This window comes from Ovis canadensis, chromosome 1 (assembly GCF_042477335.2).
Source record: "Ovis canadensis isolate MfBH-ARS-UI-01 breed Bighorn chromosome 1, ARS-UI_OviCan_v2, whole genome shotgun sequence".
In the NCBI taxonomy this organism is placed as follows: domain Eukaryota; kingdom Metazoa; phylum Chordata; class Mammalia; order Artiodactyla; family Bovidae; genus Ovis; species Ovis canadensis.
Window position 1 is genome coordinate 101,718,974 of NC_091245.1, and position 21,430 is coordinate 101,740,403.

At 38.1% G+C, this 21,430-nt stretch overlaps 1 protein-coding gene across 2 annotated transcripts in view; it reads right to left on the reverse strand.

The window, feature by feature from the left end:
- Positions 1-21,430, reverse strand: part of ARNT (aryl hydrocarbon receptor nuclear translocator) — a 66,729-nt gene that overhangs the window by 22,258 nt on the left and 23,041 nt on the right. The window contains exons 2-6 of one of the 2 annotated variants that reach the window (XM_069603680.1): positions 15,601-15,712; positions 12,037-12,081; positions 6,906-6,950; positions 3,999-4,043; positions 1,624-1,837 (exon numbers count right to left, since the gene is read on the reverse strand). In XM_069603680.1, coding sequence (XP_069459781.1) covers positions 1,624-1,837; positions 3,999-4,043; positions 6,906-6,950; positions 12,037-12,081; positions 15,601-15,712 — 461 coding nt within the window. The remainder of the gene's footprint in view (positions 1-1,623; positions 1,838-3,998; positions 4,044-6,905; positions 6,951-12,036; positions 12,082-15,600; positions 15,713-21,430) is intronic. The other variant, XM_069603690.1, reaches the window with a different exon arrangement.

Consider the following 21,430-nt stretch of genomic DNA (forward strand, 5'->3'; position numbering starts at 1 on the left):
TTTTCATCTGTGACTACCTCTTACCATTCTTTACATTTCTAACAGCACAAAGTATCTGGATAGCTCACCAAAAGTGCCTAACTGGAAACCACTGAATCGATATCTATATGTATTCTGTTAGTACAAATTGATTAGCTATTTCAATGTACATATATATATAATCTGTGTTATATGTGCTTTCATATAGACCATCCTATTTGGAAAAATTTTATTGCTTTCTTCCAAACCACATTCCTTCCTTCCTTCTGATCCTCTGAATAAAAGGATGGCTGCTGCTGCTGCTGCTGCTGCTGCTGCTGCTGCTGCTAAGTCGCCTCAGTCATGTCTGACTCTGTGCGACCCCATAGACGGCAGCCCACTAGGCTCCCCCGTCCCTGGGATTCTCCAGGCAAGAACACTGGAGTGGGTTGCCATTTCCTTCTCCAGTGCGTGAAAGTGAAGCCGCTCAGTCGTGTCCAAGTCTTCGACACCCCATGGACTGAAGCCTTCCAGGCTCCTCCGCCCATGGGATTTTCCAGGCAAGAGTACTGGAAAAAGGATGGCATTACAGTCAGTTTTTTCTTCCTTGCACTTCCTATATTTTCTGAATTTTTCTGCAATAAGTGATACTTTTAACAATCAAAACAGAACATGGCTACCTTATACTCTTTGAGGTCTTTGCTGACTATTCTCACTCAGGCCCAGACACTCTATTTACTGTAGCCATCCTGCTAGTATATATGTACTTGTGTGTGTCTATGTGCTCAGTCTATCAGTTGTGTTAGACTCTTTGCAACCCTATGAACTACAGCCCGCCAGCTCCTCTGTTCATGGGACTTCCCAGGCAAAAACACTAGAGTAGGTTACCATTTTTCCTCCAGGGAATCTTCCTGACCCAGGGAGGGAACACATGTCTTCTGCATTGCAGATGGATTCTTTACCACTGAGCCATGGGGGAAGCCAACACATATATTTAATCCTACATAAATTGTTAATAAGTTCTTTAAAGGCATTTCTTCCCATATGCATTTTCCTCATTTTTCACTTATGTGTGTATTCTGTTACTCACATATTCATATTCAAACCGAGTTTCTGAAAAGCTGGAAATGTTTCTACCTTCTATTTCTCTCACAGTGCATTGAATGTAATAGAGCATATCTCTAAGCAGCAACAACTGCCTGTTAGATTCCTTTCATAACTAAAACTGGAAGCTGCTTCAAGTAAAAGAAATATATTACTTTCATCTTCTATAACCCTAAAGCCAAGGAAAAGAACTGGTTCTCTGGGGATGAACACAGTCATCCCCAAGATTCCAATCTTCCACAGAAGACTCTGTTCTTGTACCCTGAAGACTGGATTCATGAGTAAAGTTCTAAAAATACCTGTAAGCGTGCTAAATAGTTTTCACAATTCTTCTCACTTCTGTTCCAAAGCTAATAAATGGTATAGTCAGGGATCAAAACTCACTTTCCTATGACCCGACTATTTCCTTCAGAGCTGAATTCCTGTCCTTTAAAGAATTTACAGATTCAGCTCTGCTCTGATTCCCAAAATAACACACACTTCAGGATTATGAGCATCCGCCCCTAAAAGATCAAAACTTTCAAAAAATTCTAGACCCCCTCATGTGTGCTTCCCAGAGACCTGATCAGTGAGGAAAGACGGCTTGTAGGTGCCGTCGGTGGATGTGTTGCCAGTTCCTCTCAAGGACTTCATGTGAGAAACTGCCATGCGTAAGATGGTTAGCTTGTCTGGTTTCCGAGCCAGGGCGCTACAGGTGGGTACCATGTCTGACAGTTCTGTTATGTAGGCTGTCATCTTGTTCCGTCGTCGCCGTTCAATCTCGCTGTGGTTTTCCCTGCATGGAGGGAGAGAGGAGAAGCCCCATCCAGGTGGTCATATCTGGCCACTTGGGAGCAGAGAGAGTGACATGGATACCAAGTGAGCTGCTGAAGAAATGCAGTACTTAGATTTAGTAGTGCGTAAGTCTCAGATGTTAGAGTAAGTCTGCCAAGCTTCTCATGCAGAGCAAGCATGGAATAGAAACTAACAAGGTAGACAAGAGTACAAGCGGATACCAGCAAATCTAACTCCTAGAAACTTCACTTCCTATGTAAATCACCACTCCCTCAGAACAAAAAGTGTTTTAAGAAATGACAGTCTTAAAAACTGTTGATTTTATTCACTTAAGTTCCTCAGCTTGACTGATTTATCAACTCAACTTTTCAGAGGCTGAAAACAAAAAATGACCAACTTTTTCCAACAGAAGTATGTTGCTCCACAGTTGATACGAGAATTGATTAGTATAGACTCCCCTGTTCTATAAAATATTGTTTGTTCTAAGTATCTTTCTTATTCTCAACACTAGGAGGCAGAATTGGAAGTTCTACTTGTCCCCCTAATGGACAAGGCCCTAGCTTCTCTATCTGGGTGTGGTACCAGTACACTGAGCTCAAGAGATTTATAAGATGCCATTTACTAGAAGTCCCTTATGATGCCCAATTTGGGACAAAGTGAACTGGAGAACAGGATGCTTAAAGGCCTGAAAACAGACAATCTGGATCTCACCAGGGAAAGCAGAACACATCTCCAATACTGACTTCCTCAAAATTAGGGTAACGGCTGCTGCTAAGTCACTTCAGTTGTGTCTGACTCTGTGCGACCCCATAGATGGCAGCCCACCAGGCTCCGCCGTCCCTGGGATTCTCCAGGCAAGGACACTGGAGTGGGTTGCCATTTCCTTCTCCAATGCATGAAAGTGAAAAGTGAAGTCTCTCAGTCGTGTCCAACTCTTCACAACCCCGTGGACTGAAGCCTACCAGGCTCCTCCATCCATGGGATTTTCCAGGCAACAGTACTGAAATGCAGTGCCACTGCCTTCTCCACAATCAGGGCAAAATTACTGCTAATTATATAATTATAAAAGTATAATTCAGAGTTTTTCAAATTGGATTTCTGAAAAGCCTAATAGTTCCTCAGTATCTTCCATAGGAATACTTCAAGGAGAGACTCAAACAACAGCTGCATTCCTGTTTCTGTTTTGAGCAGCTTTGCTTTATCTTTTTTACGGACTTCTATTACCACTAAAGATTCTATCTGAACAAAAGTTCTCTGCCAAAACAAACATAAAGAAAACAATTAATCTAACTTAAATCTCTTCTTTATGATTAGAGCAAACTAATGTCCAGTAGTTAACCGACTTTTCCAAGGGCAGCCCCCATTCCCAATGAATGCAGTGTTCTTCCCACCATACCACACCAGTTTTCTGAAACGTGAAAGCGTTAGCAGGCATAAGTTAAAATGGCAGCAAAATGAGATTGTGACTCAGCTGAAAGAGGTAACAATAGGTCTCACAGCGTAGGTCCATTTTAGTTACTCTGAATGAGAAACATAAAATTTTACTCTTAAACATAAAGCACCCATTTCCTTGTATCTGACAGGTTTCTGACACTGAAATCCAGAAGACTGATCTTTTAAACAGCCACATCAAGGCTGCTAAGCTTTTCTAAGAAACCACAAGATTCATTCACCAAAGCCACACCAGTACTGCTGTGACAAAGTAATCTAGGCTGCGAGTGTACCCAGGAAAATAAGGGTGAGCTTTCTACAAGGGTGTGGAGTAAATACTGAGGCCCAAAGACTAGGAACTAATTGCAAACACAGATATATTTATTGGCTTTCTGATAAAAGAGCATTTTCCTGCTAAAGTATCAACTGGCACGGTTGCACTGTTTCTAAAAGCTTTTTATTCTGTGAAATTTAGTGTGCTAAGATAAAGATAAAAAGAGAAATCTATAAAACTAACAGCAATTTCTTAAATTCTTATGTTGCCTCAACTCACCCACTTACTGGTGGGGGAAGCCAAAGTTCCTGTCATATACAAACTTCTAAAAATATTGTCCTCTCTTGCCACAAAGAAAAACATGAAGAGAAAGGGGAAGAAAAGAGCAGAAATAAGAAAAAGGATAGAAAAAGCAGCAGCATCCACTTCATCATGCTAAAAGACACCATTTTCCTACCTGGCGAGTCTCTCCTTATCCGCAGAGCTCTGCTCATCATCCGACCTAAAAACAGAATTAATGAACTAAGCTAAATGTAAAATAAAAAGGAAGGAAGGAAGCGGGGGAAAGAAGGAAGGAAGGGAGGAAAAAAGAGAGGAAGGAAGAAAAGAGGGGAAGGAAAGAAGGAAGGGGGGAAAGAGGAAGGAGGGAGGAGAAAAGGGGGAAGGGAAGAAAATAACAGAAAAAACAGATGCAGAGAAGAGGGAGAAATGGAAATATAGACAAGAACCTTGCTGTACTCGACCAAACCATCTGTCAGAATAAAGGAAAAGTAACTTACAGGACAAAGGTCAACATAAAAGCAAGCCCAATATTCATTATAAACGAACACAATCTGAGCATAGAAAGCCAATTATCTCTTTAGAAACCAAGCAGACCTACTACTTGAATAAGAACTAAATAAGGGGTACTATTTTCACATACTGCTTCCAATCTGGAAAAAAAGTAATATTCACATATGCTATTTCTATACTGAGAAAAAAAGAATCAAGCAGTAAATCATGCTAAGAAAGTCAAACAAGTGATCACAAACACACTCTCTCTATAACACATGTACAGCACATGTGTGCTCACAGACACAATAACCAACCAGGTTTCCCTGGAGAATCATATAAATAAAACTGAGAGCTAGGTATCTAATATATCCCCTATCAGTGATTTGATCTTGAAGGGGTACAAGATCAAATGTGTCGCTTTCCCGTTTCTCTGCAATAAAGCCATAACACTGCTGGATCCTAGATCAACTCCCTCTCCCCTGGAGGGGCTACAAAGGATTACCACTACATTTCTCTGAATAACTGAAATACTATAAGGGTTTGTGGCAAATGATGAAACACGTTGGTAGTTGGTGTTGGTAGTTCAGTTTATCAGTAATCAATTCCATCTTAAATATATACATAAGTATATGTATATAAAGAGATTAAGAAAAAATATTTACGTGTGATACATTAACAGGCTGAAAACCCAGCTATTAAAAAATGACAACTACAAACATTTTGTAGAAAATGGTCAGCAGGGGGGGAAAAAGAGACAAAAAAATAACACAGTAATGACAAGAACCACCTGAAAACTTATGCATATTGACAAGAGAAAGAAAAAAAGGTGATATTATGTAAAGTTTCATATTCACTGGGTTATTGTAATTCCTTAACAAACTACAAATATTTTTTCAAAAAGTTGGGAAAATTCATTTCATCTTTTGAAGACCCTCTACTGAATCCCAAACAAGAATATCTGAGGTGAACTAGCTTAACAAATCTTAAAGAAATGAGTTCTGGGAAGTCCCTGGCAGTCCAGCAGTTAGCACTCCACACACTCACTGCTGGGGGTACCAGTTCAATCCCTGGTCATGGAACCAAGAGCCCACAAAGAAATGAACTCTGTTGTTTGCAAGTTAAATATCTAAAATTACTATTACTACTCCTACCAGTACAGATCCATAATCCCTTATCTACTTCAATATTTCCAAATAAAATACAGAATGTATAAATATTCACATTTTAAATTCTGAATTAAATTTTAAAGTCACTCAGTCGTGTCTGACTCTTTGTGACCCTATGGACCATACAGTTCAAGGAATTCTCCAGGCCAAAATACTGGAGTGGGTAGCCTTTCCCGTCTCCAGGGCATCTTCCTAACCCAGGGATCGAACCCAGGTCTCCAGCATTGCGGGCGGATTCCTTACCAGCTGAGCCACAAGGGAAGCCCAAATAAATATTCACATTAAGCAAGACAAATGAAGACTAAAACAGTTCAGGTCATGTTTTCATAGCTTTTTGGAATTTCAGTCAAGAGACTGTGAAACCCATACCACCACTATTATTTGATGGCTTCACTTTCTAATGCAGTTTTTTAAAAACTACTGCCCAAGTATCTACTATTAACTTCTCATTTGAGAGATGATTCACATCCTAAAGTGTTCGTAAGTAGCTATTTCAGATTTGAAGTAACTACAAATTCTTCAGAAACCTTTAAATCTGCTCCTTTTTTTTTTCTATTGCCATTGCCACCATTCTAGCCCAGGCTCTCATGATTTTATCACTGTCTTATTGTTTCAACGGTCTCCCATTTACCCTCTTGACTACAGTGCTTCTCTTTAATGAGTCCTATATAAAGCTACTGGAGAAAAATTCATATGCATTTTATATTGATACATTATCATTTCATTCAAAGCCTATGATGGCATCTCACTGTTTCAGAGTAGTTTAAAACTATTCTGATTGATATTGCTTAGCCCTTGACATCAATGGTTCTCAATGTATGGGCCCCAGACCAGCAGCATTAGCAATGAATAAGTAGTAATTGCTTAGTTAAGCACTGGATTTTGGATTATTCACTTTTCTGATGTGATTGCAAATTCAATTTTTAAAAAACAAATAATTTACTGCTTAACAATATACAGAATATATTTGAGTTGAGAGGATTTTTTTAATATAAACAAAAGTATTTTTCATGCTCTAGACAGGTAACTTAAACAAATGTATTTCAATAAAAACTGCACTTTGTGTAAACTGTGTCTTTGCTGTCATCTTTAAAAGAATAAAATCATTATCTGTACAGATTTTGTAGATCCACTTAATAATAAATGCAACCAAGAAATTCATATTGTTTGTGTTTCTGTGGACACCCAGCAAGCACAATGTATAGCTATTTATCACATACATAAAAACACTGTTTAAGTATACCATTAGTTTGGCACCATAAGTCTGAAAGCCATGTTACCTGACCATAAACAACAATTATAATACTAATTTTCACCAGTTGAGACTGGGCAGAGAAATTAACTCTCACTGAGAAAAAATTAAAACAGAGAATTTTTAAATTGCCTGGTCCCATAACAAGGACCAAGATGCTCTACTATATTACCTGGCAAATCGCTCTTTATCATTAGACATCTGATCATCATCACACCTGAAGGAGAAAAAAAAGATTAATCCAAGGTATTACACTTGTTATATCTATTTCATTCTGAAAGGAGAACCAGAAAGGGGTAAAAATATTCAGCAAAAAAGCCAATTGAAAAGGCAGCACAAAGCAACAGAGATATTAATATCATCTCACAGAACTTAAAAATCCATGATTATTATTTGTCTGTTTTCTAATGTCTCCTTTACTCTTACTTACCAAACATTCCAAAAAAAGATGTCGAGCTCATGAGGGAACAGCTGCCTGCCCTGTCAATACCTTCCCGAGATTAGAGATAGTTTTATTTTTCTTTAATTACATCAAAAACTATGTAACGTCAAATTTGCCATCTTAGCCATGTTTAAGTGTATGGCTCAGTCGCACTAATTATATTCACACTGGTGTACAAACTATCTCTAGAACTTTTTCACACTGAAAAACAAACTCTATAGCTACTGAACACCATCTTCTCATTCTCTCTGTCCCCATCCCACCCCCAGCTCTTGACAACAACCACTCTACTTTGTCTCTCTGATTTTGACTACTTTACATACTCACATAAGTGAAATCATACAGTATTTATTTTTTTGACAGGCTTATTTCATTTAGTATAATGCCCTCAAGGTTCATCCATGTGGTAGTAAGTGACAAAATTTCCTTCTTTTTTAAGGCCGAGTAATATTGCATTTGTGAGTGGATATCTGGGGTGCTTCTACCTCTCAGTTACTGTGAAAAATGGAGCAGTGAACACGAGTGTACAAATATCTCTAAGATCTTGCTTTCAATTCTTTTGGATATATAACCAAAGTGGCACTGCTGGATCATATAATATTTCTGTTTTTAATGTTTCAGGGAACCTCCATACTGTTTTCCAAAGTGGCCATACCATTTTATATTCCTACCAACAGCGCCCAAGAGTTCCAATTCCTCCATATCCTTACCAATGCTTGCTATTTTCTGGATTTTTTGCTGGTAGCATTCTAATGGCCTACTCACTGTAGTTTTGATTTGCATTTCTCTAGATGATTAGTAATGTTGAGTGTCTCTCCATGTGACTTTTAGCCATCTGTGTATGTTCTTTGGAGAAATGCCTATTCAAATCCTTTGCCCATTTACGCAGGTTGTTTTTTGTTACAGGAGTTCTGCAAGTATCACATCAGATGTATGATTGACAGATATTTTCTTCCATTCCATATGTTACCTTTCCACTGGGCTTCCTTTGATGTGCAAAAGTTTCTAAAAGTCTTAAATTTTGATTTAAACAACGAACAGTATCTCTTTAGGAAAACAAAATCCATTCATCTCAAGAACTTTTACTTAACAAGCTGATGAATCCTGTTTGCTACTACAGAAACCGCAAAGGAGGATGCGTTGAAGGAGGTTAAACCTAACTATGAAAACACCACTCTCTTCTCCAGATGGTCTAAATTTTCCTCTTCTCACTGCCACAGGACATAACAAAAATCCATCAGCTTTGGGCAGAAAGAGGCTTTGTGAGACAGGTAAGACTCACAAAATTTTCAGTTAAACCAGTTATTCCTATTACAGCCAAAATTTATACTTCACAGGCCATATAAATCCTCAACTAATTTGACCCCAAAAATTCTCTCTGAAAATAACTGGAGAGTAGACACAGAGGTGCAGTGGAATTTCAGCTCAAGGACAAACTGTTTGTTTCTAAGATACAAAATACACTATAGCTCACACGCTACAGACTCTTAATGAAAAAAGAGACCTATAATTTGCATATTAACTCTGAATCTCAAGAATGTGTCTTCCAGGTCCTTGCTACTCAAAGTGTGGTCAGTGGACCAGAAGCAGCAGCATCCCTTAGGAATCTGTAAGAATGCAGAATCTTGGGCACTATCCGAGACCTAACAAATTATAATCTTCATCTTGTAAAGAACCCCCTGGTGGATTTGTACCTGCATTTGAGTTTGAGAAGCATTACTTTAGTACTAGCAACTCTGATATTGTATGTAGAATTTAAAATCCTTCATATTCTTAAAAATTATTTCATAGTGTTGTATGGAGAATATAACAAAATGACACTTGAACAAAGTGATGAAAAGAGGTAATAAATTACAACTTGCATCCACCAAGGAGACTGAGTTAATCCACCAAGTATCGAGCTGATTTATAGATTTACAGATGCAATGCAAGTAAGACTTTCACTCCCAGACCAAAGTGGAAAATTCCAATTAAAAAAATGTACCAGGAATTCCTGTTTAGGTCTCCATATTTCCACTGCCTGGGGCATGGGTTCAATCTCTGGTTGAGGAACTAAGATCCTGCAAGCCATGAGGCCAGAGGAAAAAAAAGTTCTGATGATCAAGTAAAAAAAACTTGGTGATGACTCTCCTGGGCATGCATAATGACCTATTTGGTAAGATCAATTATGAAAACTTTTTTTTAAGGTCGGGGAAAGGACAAATAAACCTTTTAAAATTTGTGTGTAGTTTGTGACTACCAGATTTTGTGGAATGGAAGCAATGACTCAGGGCTAGAGCTAAATGACAGGAATAAATAAGACTAGTGACTACCTCTATCCCATTAATATGCACATCTGCTACTACTATTTTATCTATTATTATAATTAGGAATTCCTAATTGGAGGAATGTGCACTGGAACTGTGTGGAAAAAGTCTATTCCTGCAAAGAAATTGAAATGTTTTCCCGTCTTTACATTTGCTGACACTCATTAACGCTCAAGACCTCTCTTGGAAAATGGCTTTCTCCAATATTTTACAACTATTTCTTTATGGTAACCAAGTCACTGTTGTTGTTTTTGAGAATATCTGGCAGTGTTCCATAGCTGGGCAGAAGCTAAACACACTAGCTTTAACTTTAAATACTGCAAAAACAATAATAATAGATAGACAGATGTCACTGACTCAACTAAGCACTATAAAACTAAACAATGGCAAACAATTTAGAATACGGGCATCTTCTGTATAAAAACAAAAAATGAGGAGACAATGACTATATATGCACACAAATATGTGCATTTAAATACACTTACATATGCACTGAATATTCGTGGAAGGATACTTAATAAACTGCAAACTATAGTCTCAAGACAAGGATTCTGAAGGTATGAAGTGAAATGAAGATGTACTTTCATTACATATAACCTTGCACTGTTTAACAATTTTGTGATAAAGTATGTTCATATTTCTTTTAAGAACTTAGTTCAAATAGTAAAATCCAGAAACTCACATAGTAAAATAAATTTTTTTAAGAACAGGGCTCCTGTATTTATTTTTCAAATATGTGTTACTCTGCAGTGTAGACAGTACCTAGGTAGCATTTTCAACTTTGAAAAGAAAAAAAAGGCAGGGTGCAGTCAAGGTTATCGTCCATTCTTTGACTCTTATTGCTTTCCTGACTTAAAAACAAAGTGAAGTAAGGACATTCCTGGTGGTCCAATGGTTAAGACTCCATGCTCCCAATGCAAGGGGCCTGAGTTCGATCCCTGGTTAGGCAACTAGGTCCCACATGATGAACTAAAGATCCAACATGTAGCAACGAGGATCCTGCATGCTGCAACTAAAACTCAACACAGCACCAACCCCACCCCCTGCCAAAAAAAACCCACAAAGCCAAGTAACTGGTCTTAAGCAAGAATAGAAATTTTCTTTCTCTGAAAGTACTCCTTCATCAATATATTGAAAAGTTCACTTTCAGTTCCCTAGAAGGTTCAGTACTACAAGGATACAAATTCCAATTCCTGCTCTGTAGGAGAAATCAGTGAGTATCACAGGGCAACATTAGAACATTAATGACCTCCCAACTAATTACACCTTGCAGTATTCACTACCTGGTGCAGCCCACTTCCACACGGAGTCAGAACTTGGACATATGACTTGCTTTGGCCAATGGGACAACAGCAAATGTCAATACAAAGCAGATGCTTGATAAGAAGCACTTGGACTGAGACATGCCCTTTGTATTACAACCATCCCCATGTAAAGAAACTCAAGTCTGCCCTCTTTAAGGATCAGTTCAGTTCGTTCAGTTCAGTCGCTCAGTCGTGTCCGACTCTTTGCGACCCCATGAATCGCAGCACACCAGGAGTTCACTCAGACTCACGTCCATTGAGTCTGTGATGCCATCCAGCCATCTCATCCTCTGTCGTCCCCTTCTCCTCCTGTCCCCAATCCCTCCCAGCATCAGAGTCTTTTCCAATGAGTCAACTCTTCGCATGAGGTGGTCAAAGTACTGGAGTTTCAGCTTTAGCATCATTCCTTCCAAAGAAATCCCAGAGCTGATCTCCTTCAGAATGGACTGGTTGGATCTCCTTGCAGTCCAAGGGACTCTCAAGAGTCTTCTCCAACACCACAGTTCAAAAGCATCAATTCTTCGGCGCTCAGCCTTCTTCACAGTCCAACTCTTACATCCATACATGACCACTGGAAAAACCATAGCCTTGACTAGACGGACCTTAGTCGGCAAACTAATGTCTCTGCTTTTGAATATGCTATCTAGGTTAGTTATAACTTTCCTTCCAAGGAGTAAGCGTCTTTTAATTTCATGGCTGCAGTCACCATCTGCAGTGATTTTGGAGCCCCAAAGAATAAAGTCTGACACTGTTTCCACTGTTTCCCCATCTATTTCCCATGAAGTGATGGGACTGGATGCCATGATCTTCGTTTTCTGAATGTTGAGCTTTAAGCCAACTTTTTCACTCTCAAAAAAAAAAGGGGGGAGCAAGAGAGATGCCCAGCATTATCATCTGAGTCCAGTTCCCAGATGACAAGGCAGCTGAATGCAGTCTTAAGAATGAGCCTAGGCAAGATCAGCAGAAAAACCAATCGACAGAATTATAAGAAATAATATATCATTGTTATTTTTAAGCCATACAACTATAGGTAACTGATACAGAGGATCTTATAAATTCTATATTCTCTTCTCATTGAACACTTTCCTCTGGAGTTATTACCAGAATGCTTGGAAATTGTATGGGGTTTAACAGGAAATTTTAGTTTTAGGATGAAGGACTCTCCTTAGGTCTAAAGACAAAAATATGAGTCATAAAGATAATTAACTAATGTTTAATATCAGAAATCTAGATAAAGTTTTACAATCTTACCTCAAAAATTTACTGTTCCCTTCTCCATCATCATCAAAATCCAATCTGAGGAAAGTCAACAAAAAATATTATAAGCCTACTGATAATGCAGAATATTAAAAAAAATTACAATTCTAAACCCACATCTATCTGAACACCCACTTAAAAAGAAGAAGGAAAAGAGGAAGTGGACATAAGCAAAGATATACTTACTACCTCTTCCTTGTTGAACCAAACTGGGCAAAGAAATTGATCAAAAATGAGTACCAGACTTCCCTAGTGGTCCAGTGGTTAAGAATCTGCCTGCCAATGCAGGGGACACAGGTTCGATCCTTGATCTGGGAAAATCCCACACACCGCAGGGCAGCTAAGCTCAGGTGCCACAACTACTGAGTCCGCGCACATAAAGCCTGAGCTCCACAACAAGAGAAGCCACCACAACGAGAAGCCCAGAAATCGCAGCCAGAGAGTAGCCTCTGCTCTCCACAGCTAGAGAAAGCCCACGCTCAGCACCAAAAACCCAGCACAGCCAGAAATAAATGATAAGTAAATAAGCAGACATGGGTTCCGTCCTTGGGTTGGGAAGATCCCCCGGAGGGCATGGCAACCTGCTTCAAAACTCTTGCCTAGAGAATGCCATGGACAGAGGTACCTGGTGGGGTATCATTCATGGGGTTGCAAAGAGTCAGACATGACTGAAGCAACTTAGCAAGTAAATAAATAATTTTTTTCTTTAAAAAGAGTGCCTACTGCTACCTTTATTTTCCTAGGGTAGCAATCCATCTTTGTCAAAGTTTTACATCAGAGTACAACCTCACAAAAGGAGCAGGAATCTACTCAAAAAGGACAAGGAAAACATTAGTGTGAGTAATTCAGGTCTTTATTTTTCATTTCTATAGTCTATTCTAGGCTATGTTACCAGCTCTCTGAAATATCTCTCAAAACAGGGAAGTGATTTAAGACCTTGGAAGGTTGGGTTTTTGTTTGGCCATACTGCGTAGCTTGTGGAATCTTAGTTCCCAGGTAGAACCAAATATGAGCCTTCAGCTGTGAAACAGAGAAGGCAATGGCACCCCACTCCAGTACTCTTGCCTGGAAAATCCCGTGGATGGAGGAGCCTGGTGGGCTGCAGTCCATGGGGTCACTAAGAGTTGGACATGACTGAGCAATTCACTCTCACTTTCCACTTTCATGCATTGGAGAAGGAAGTGGCAACCCACTCCAGTGTTCTTGCCTGGAGAATCCCAGGGACGGGCGAGCCTGGTGGGCTGCTGTCTATGGGGTCGCACAGAGTCGGACACAACTGAAGCGACTTAGCAGCAGCAGCAGCAGCCGTGAAAGCACAGTTTTAACCAATGAACCACCAGAGAATTCCCCGAAGGTTGTTAAATAATGTTTCTTTCCTTCATTCATCCAATGAACATGTAATACATTCTACATTTCAGATACTGTACTAGATGAGTTGAAAACAAAAGATTTGCCCTCAAAGGCTTCTTCTCCTAGACAAATATAAATATACAAGTGAAAATGAGAAAGCATCATATGAGGAGCACAATCAATCAGCTTAGTGAAAAAAAGAGGTGACTTTCATTTCAAGGGATTAGGCAAGATTATAGGTAATGAGATAGGCAATCTCCTATTAATCTCTATACTAAACTAAAATGTAACTCATGTTACCACCTTAACCCAGTGATCTTAGCATCTCCATTAGAGTGATAACCTGATATTATAGGCCTCTAAATGGATTATATATGAAGTACATAGCATCAATCCTGAAAGTGTCCATTTTTCTTCCTCCCTGTAGCCCCATATCACATGTCAGAACTTCATGTGACCCAGTAACTTCATTTCTAAGACTCTATCCTAAAGAAAAACTCAGAAAAAATTTATGTACAAAGATACTCATTAAGCATTACAATATAATAGCATATCTTCAAAACTGTTTAAATGTCCCAAAATAGAAATTAAGTACATCCTTCTATGTAACTATTTTAAATTATGTTTCTATATAATATATAACAGTATGGGAAAAAGTTATTTTATAAAATCAGATCAAAAGACTAGACTATATAAACCAATATAATTATAACTATACATAAAGAATTAAGTAATTATGCAAAAGAACTAATGAGAGATGAATTTGGGTGCTAAGATGATTGCTTTACTAGTCTTCTAACTTTCTACATTTTCCAATATTTCTTTTAAAAAAAGTATTATTTCTTTTAATATATTTTCTTCATTACCAATATTACAAACACTTCAGAAAATTTAGAAATAATTAAAAACAAAAGAAAAAATAAATCACCCATAATCCCATCTTCCAGACTAACTGATAAGTATCCTTTCAGTTTTTTGGCTATGCATATGTGTTATATACATATTTTTTTCTGATAGGAGTTGATATATTACATATACTGTAACCTCTTTTCTAAATATATTATGAACATTTTTCTGTACTAATACATATTTGCCACTTCTAATAGCTGTATACTTTCAATATAACTTTCTCAGCCAATCTCTCAATTTTGATATTAATACTGATTCTGATTCTAATTGTTAAGATTATATATAATCTTAACACTGTGTTTAAGAGAGTAGACTCTAAAGCTAATCTCTCAAGGTTTACATTACAGATCCTCTACTTACTAGCTTTAAAACCTTGGGTAAATTACTTATTCACCCTATGCCTCAGTAAACTAATTGCTTCTTGGAGACACAGCAAGCCTTAATGTTATTCTGTTACCATCTTAAGGCAGAGAACACTCTTGCATTACTATAGGTAGGAGGAAACTTAAAGACTAAGTGTAACATTAGCTACAGAATTTTTTAAAACACAAGAAAGGAAAAAACAGAAAATATAAAGTAGGTAAAATACTACCCCTTCTCCCAGGCCTTTCTAAAACAATCTCTTTTCTGAAGCCTTTCCCAACCTCTACCAACCAATGGTGATTTTCCATGCAGCGAAATACACAGCACTGTATTTGTTCCTTTCTTAGCAAACCTGGAGTATTCTATCTTGAATTACATTTATGTGTGTGACGATTATCCCTTTAAGAACATAAGTAACTTAGAGACAAAAACTGTGCCTTATTTACCTTTGTATTCTAGGAGCAATCACACAATGCTTTACACTAATTAGGTATTTAATAAATAATTCTGGAACCAAATGGACTCTGGATTCCCAACAGGGCAACGTATCAATAACTTAAAGGAAAAATATTTTAGATTTCAGCGTTCTCTAAATTCAGGAAAGTAAAAAGCCTACCAAAAAGATTCTGAGAATGGAGATACAAAGCTTAATGAAAGCAACGGTATTTTCTCAGCAACAGTGAAATCTTTGGGCTTAGCTATAGTCCTTTACCTTCCAGAGATTTTTGGTTTAAAAAAAAACAAAACTGCCTCTAAGCAATTAGGTAAAAACATCAATTCCACACAAATAAAAATCTAGGGACTAAAGAAAGTTATCTGAAAGGAGTGTAATAAGCAGTTAAAAGAAGCAAGAGGGTTAGGAAAAGGGGTTTAGTAACTAACAAAATTAGGCGGTTTAAAGGAGAAGCGTTCATGACACAATACACTCAAACTTACCCTGGTCGCCGCTTAATAGCCCTCTGGACGATGGCTCCTCCACCTTGAATCCCAGGCCCAGGGTTTCCAGAGGCAATGGCTGGACCCAGAGGTGGTACATCTGATGTCATTTCTGTCCGAGAAAAACAGAAACACAGATTTTAGAAAGATTGTCCTTGTTTATCATCATCATCATTATCAAACTAGCTAGAAGAAAGGTTGAAGCTATGGATGATATCTCAACAGTTTGCCAAAAAACTCAAATGCACATTTTAGATTGCTTTTCTTGAATTCTTACTCTAGAAAAAGATTTCCCTACTTCAGTTTCCCCAACTTCATACAGTTTGGAAGAGGTGGCACTATATTCTGCAGCCTCCACTTCTAAAAGCTTGTAATAGTGACATTAATCTGCTGCTAAGTCGCTTCAGTCGTGTCTGACTCTGTGCGACCCCATAGACGGCAGCCCACCAGGCTCCCACATCCCTGGGATTCTCTACTCAAGAACACTGGAGTGGGTTGTCATTTCCTTCTCCAATGCATGAAAGTGAAGTTGCTCAGTCGTGTCCAACTCTTAGCGACCCCATGGACTGCAGCCCACCAGGCTCCTCCGTCCATGGGATTTTCCAGGCAAGAGTGCTGGAGTGGGGTGTCATTGCCTTCCCCAACATTAATCTAAAAGACACAAATAGGTTTACATATTTTATTCATGCAACAAATATATATAACTTAGCTCCTCTGATTTATTTTATTTAGAAAATGCAGAACAACCTGAAAATTAAAAAATCACCTAAAGTCCAATACTCAAAATACTTACATAGAGTAAAACTCTTAAGTCCTTTGTTATGACACCTCTTTTTAATCCTTTTTCTCTCCTATCAATTCAATCTCATACCCCAGAAGCAACCATTTTTAATAGCTGAGTTCAGTTTATCTCTTATTTTTCCCCTCAGATTATACACATCTATCTCTCTGATCAAAAATGGGCACATTTGATTACAGTGGGTTTGTTGAAGATGACCAATGGCCTTTTGGGACTAACCTTATGTGAGAGTCCACAAGACAGGCCAAAAATATTGTATACAACGATTCTTGATGTTTTTGTACAAATCCCTGAAAATGTAGCATACAGAAAGTATACAAAACAGATTACAAATGAGAAGCTGGGTATGGGTAAAGTGAAACCAGATATTAAAAGAAAAAAATTAAGAGCAACTTCAGGGTGGCCAAGCACAAGAGGTATTTCTCCAGGCTGAAAATGAGCTAATCTGGAGAGAAAAATGATGCAATGGAAAGGAAACATGTTTAGTGCAAGTCTCCTGCCAACCAACGGATATGGCCGTCATTACATGACATGTGTGTTGATAGGGGAGGAGGCATTTTTCCTAATAAAAATAAGAATCCTGATCTGAAAGTTGCTTTTAGCATTTAAATACATATCAAAGACACACACACACACACACACACACACATACACACACACACTCAAGACAGATGCCTCACCCCTTTTCATAACCTCACAGTGTATGAATATATCATATCTTATTCAACAATTCCCCAAGTTGACAGACATTTATATTGTTTCTATTTACTATTACTAATTATCTACTATTACAAATAAGCAAATGTATTTATACTTACTAATATAAGTATATAAAACATTTACACATACAACTTTAAATTCTCTTCTGCTTTTTAGAACAGATTCCTAGAGATGAAATTCACTGTATCCAGGTATATAATAAGCACATAAAATTATGATGGGTACTGTCAAATTACATTCCAAAAAGGTTGCTATAATTTCTGCTCCCACTAACAGGATATGAGAGTACCTATCTCCCTCACCAGGACTTGATATTATACTTTGTAATTTCACCAAAACTGACAGGCAAAAATGGTACAGTATTTCATTCTTATTATGTGTTTTTACATTAGTCCTCTGAAATCAATGAGTTGATGTATCTTTGATATTTTTATACTTAATAATATATCTTTTTCTAAAGCAGCCATGAAATTAAAAGACGCTTACTCCTTGGAAGGAAAGTTATAACCAACCTAGATGGCATATTCAAAAGCAGAGACATTACTTTGCCAACAAAGGTCCGTCTAGTCAAGGCTATGGTTTTTCCAGTGGTCATGTGTGGATGTGAAAGTTGGACTGTGAAGAAAGCTGAGCACCAAAGAATTGATGCTTTTGAACTGTGGTGTTGGAGAAGACTCTTGGGAGTCCCTTGGACTGCAAGGAGATCCAACCAGTCCATTCTGAAGGAGATCAACCCTGGGATTTCTTTGGAAGGAATGATGCTAAAGCTGAAACTCCAGTACTTTGGCCACCTCATGCGACGAGTTGACTCATTGGAAAAGACTCTGATGCTGGGAGGGATTGGGGACAGGAGGAGAAGGGGACGACAGAGGATGAGATGGCTGGATGGCATCACTGACTCAATGGACAAGAGTTTGGGTGACTCCAGGAGTTGGTGATGGACAGGGAAGCCTGGCGTGCTGCGATTCATAGGGTCGCAAAGAGTCGGACACGACTGAGAGACTGAACTGAACTGAAAGAATTTACAGGATCTATCAGTATATAAAAGATATTAAAGGATATCAATTTATAACAATGCATGCCTATTATGTATTACAAATATTTTCCATCACCTACCTCAGCCTTTAAACATATAACGTTTTATGATTTTATGTTGTTAAACTTATCAATGTTTTCCTAAATAATTCCTGGATTTCTGTTTTGCTTAGAAAAGCTCCCTATCTTTGAATTTACATCCTTATAAAACTTTTGTGTTTCTCATTTAGATTTGTAATCCATCTGAAATTTATTACTTTTGCCTACCTGGCATAAGGCAGAACACTGAGTATCTTCTTGTAAATGGTTAGCTAATTATTCTAACATCATTTGCTGGTTAATCCATCCTTTCCTCACTTATCTGAAATGACTCTCTTTACTATATTTTCGGGTGTCTACAAGCAACTGATCTCTTTCTCTACTTTTATTGTATATTAATATATTTTTCAGCTCCTGTGTCAATACTGAACACTTTTGATAAAAAGTGTTTTTTATAGCACATTTTAGTTATCAAATAGGAAAGTCCTCCATTCTCCATTAATTTATTCTACAAAATGTGCTTATTAAATGGCATACACTACTTCTGCTTCCAGGACAATGGAATAGATGTACTTTTTCCTATTCCTCCTACTAAGCACAACTAAAAGTTCTAGACATCATACATAAAACAAACTTAAGAACATTCTCAAAGGTAGACAGAAGAAAGCAGACCAGCTAAAGACTTCAGGATGTGAAGAATGTATGGGGATGAGTTCTCCTGGGTTTCCTTTTCTTAAAGGCTTAGTCTCTCTAGACAAAGGACCAGCAAAGCGAAAAGGTTACCAGGACAGAGAATTCTTAAACAACTACTACTATACCTCAGCCAAACACCAGAGGAAAACTGTGATCCAGCCTTTACTCTGTCAGCAAAGGCTGAGTGGGGAACCTAAGTATCTGTCTTTGCAAGGCTGTAACAAAGTACCTCAAAACCCCTCCTGGGATTGGGTCAGAGAAGGCCAAGTAGGGTCTTGGAATTTTCATTTCCAGCTGTCAGAAATGAGCACCTGTCCCTCCCAAGTGTCAGTGGAGACCATGTAGGGAAATGTAACTCCCATCCATATCCAGCAGGAAGAAGTCCTACCTCAAGTGTCAAAATAGGCTTAGTGGGGAACCTGGAATTCTATCTCTATCGAATAATAACAAGGTAGCGCCATTATTGATACCACTCTTCAAAAGTGGTATCATGAAAGCTAGATAAAACAGGTTTGAATAAAGGCCAATATCACAGAATACAAAAATGTCCAGGCTTCAAAACTTTTTTTTTAAATCACTCATCATTCTAAGAATCAGGAAGATTTTAAATTCAAGAAAAGTAATCAATAGATGCTAACAGTGAAATGACACAGATGTTAGAATTATCTGATAAAGATTTTACAAGTGAGTATGGCAAAAATAATAATAGACACTCAGTAATGTCTGAGACTTTGTGACCCCATGGACTATAGCCCGCCAGGTTCCTCTGTCCATGGGATTCTCCAGGCAAGAATACTGGAGTAGATTGCCATTCCCTTCTCCAGAGGATCTTCCTGACCCAGGGACGGTAAAAATGCTTCAACAAGCAATTACTATCACAGTTGAAACAAATGAAAAAATAGCCTCAGCAAAAATAGTCCCAGCAAATATGTAGGAAATATAAAGAAGAACTGAATAGAAATCTCAGAACTGAAAATATGAATTGAAGTTAAAAGTTAAGTGGATAGGCTCAACAGCAGAAAGGAGGGAACAAAGGAAAGAATCCATGAAATGAAAGAACACTACACAAATCACCTAATCTAATCCTAAGAGAAAACATCTGTGATCCAGTCCCATCACCTCATGGCAAATAGATGGGAAACAATGGAAACAGTGACAGGCTTTATTTTCGTGGGCTCCAAAATCACTGCAGATGGTGACTACAGCCATGAAATCAAAAGATCCTTGCTCCTTGGAAGAAAAGCTATGACAAACCTAGACAGCATATTGAAAGGTAGAGAGACATTACTTTGCTGACTAAGGTTCCTCTAGTCAAAGCTATGGTTTTAACTGTAGTCATGATGGATGTAAGAGCTGGGCCATAAAGAAAGCTGAGAGCCAAAGAATTGATGCTTTTGAACTGTGGTGTTGGAGAAGACTCTTGAGAGTCCCTTGGACTGCAAGGAGATCAAACCAGTCAATCCTAAAGGAAATCAGTAGTGAATATTCACTGGAAGGACTGATGCTGAAGCTCCAATACTTTGGCCACCTGATGCGAAGAACGGACTCACTGGAAAAGACCCTGATGCTGGGAAAGACTGAAGGCAGGAGGAGAAGGAGACAACAGAGGATAAGATGGCTGGACGGCATTACCAACTCGATGGACATGAGTTTGAGCAAGCTCCGAGAGTTGGTGATGGACAGGGAAGCCTGGAGTGCTGCAGTCCATGGGGGTCGCAAAGAGTTGGACACGACTGAGCAACTGAACTGACTGACTGAAAACAGACAGGGAAAGAAAATGAATAGGAAAAAAAAAAAATCAAGAGATGCTCAGGGACTTGTGTAACTAACAAAAGAGCTAGTATTTGTGTCATTTGAGTCCTGGTGGGGAGAAAGAAGGCAAAGCTGAAAAATAACATCTAACTTCCCAAATTTGGTGACAGATGTAACTTATGGATTCAAGAAGTTGAGCAACCCTTAAAGGATAAACCTAAAGAAACTCATTTCAACACAGATCACAATTAAACATAAAAAAATTAAAGACAAAGTTCTGAAAGAAGCCAGGGAAAAATGACACTTAAGAGAGGAAAAATAATTTAGATAGCATATTTTTCATCAGAAACCATGGAGGCCAAAATAAAGTGGCACAATATTTTTTAAGTTCTGAAAGAAAGAAACTACCAATCCAGAATCCTTTACCCAGTGAAAACACATTCAAAAATGAGCAGAAAATAAACATATTCTCTGCTGATGGAGAACTAAGGAGGATCTGTCATCAGCAATCCTATGCTAAAGAATAGCTAAACAAAGTTCTCCAAAAAGAAAGGATGTTAAACAGAAGAAATTTTAGAACACCAAGAAAGAAGGAAAAAAACACTGTATTAACAAAAATCAATAGGCTGTGCTTGTCCTTTTGAAGTTCCTAAATTATATATAATGGTTGAAGCAAAAATGACAACACTGATGCTTCTAAATGTAAATACAGAAATTTAAGGCAAATTATAAATGGGGAGGATAAAAAAATGTAAAGGGAGGTAAGATTTCAACACTTTACGCAAACTGGTA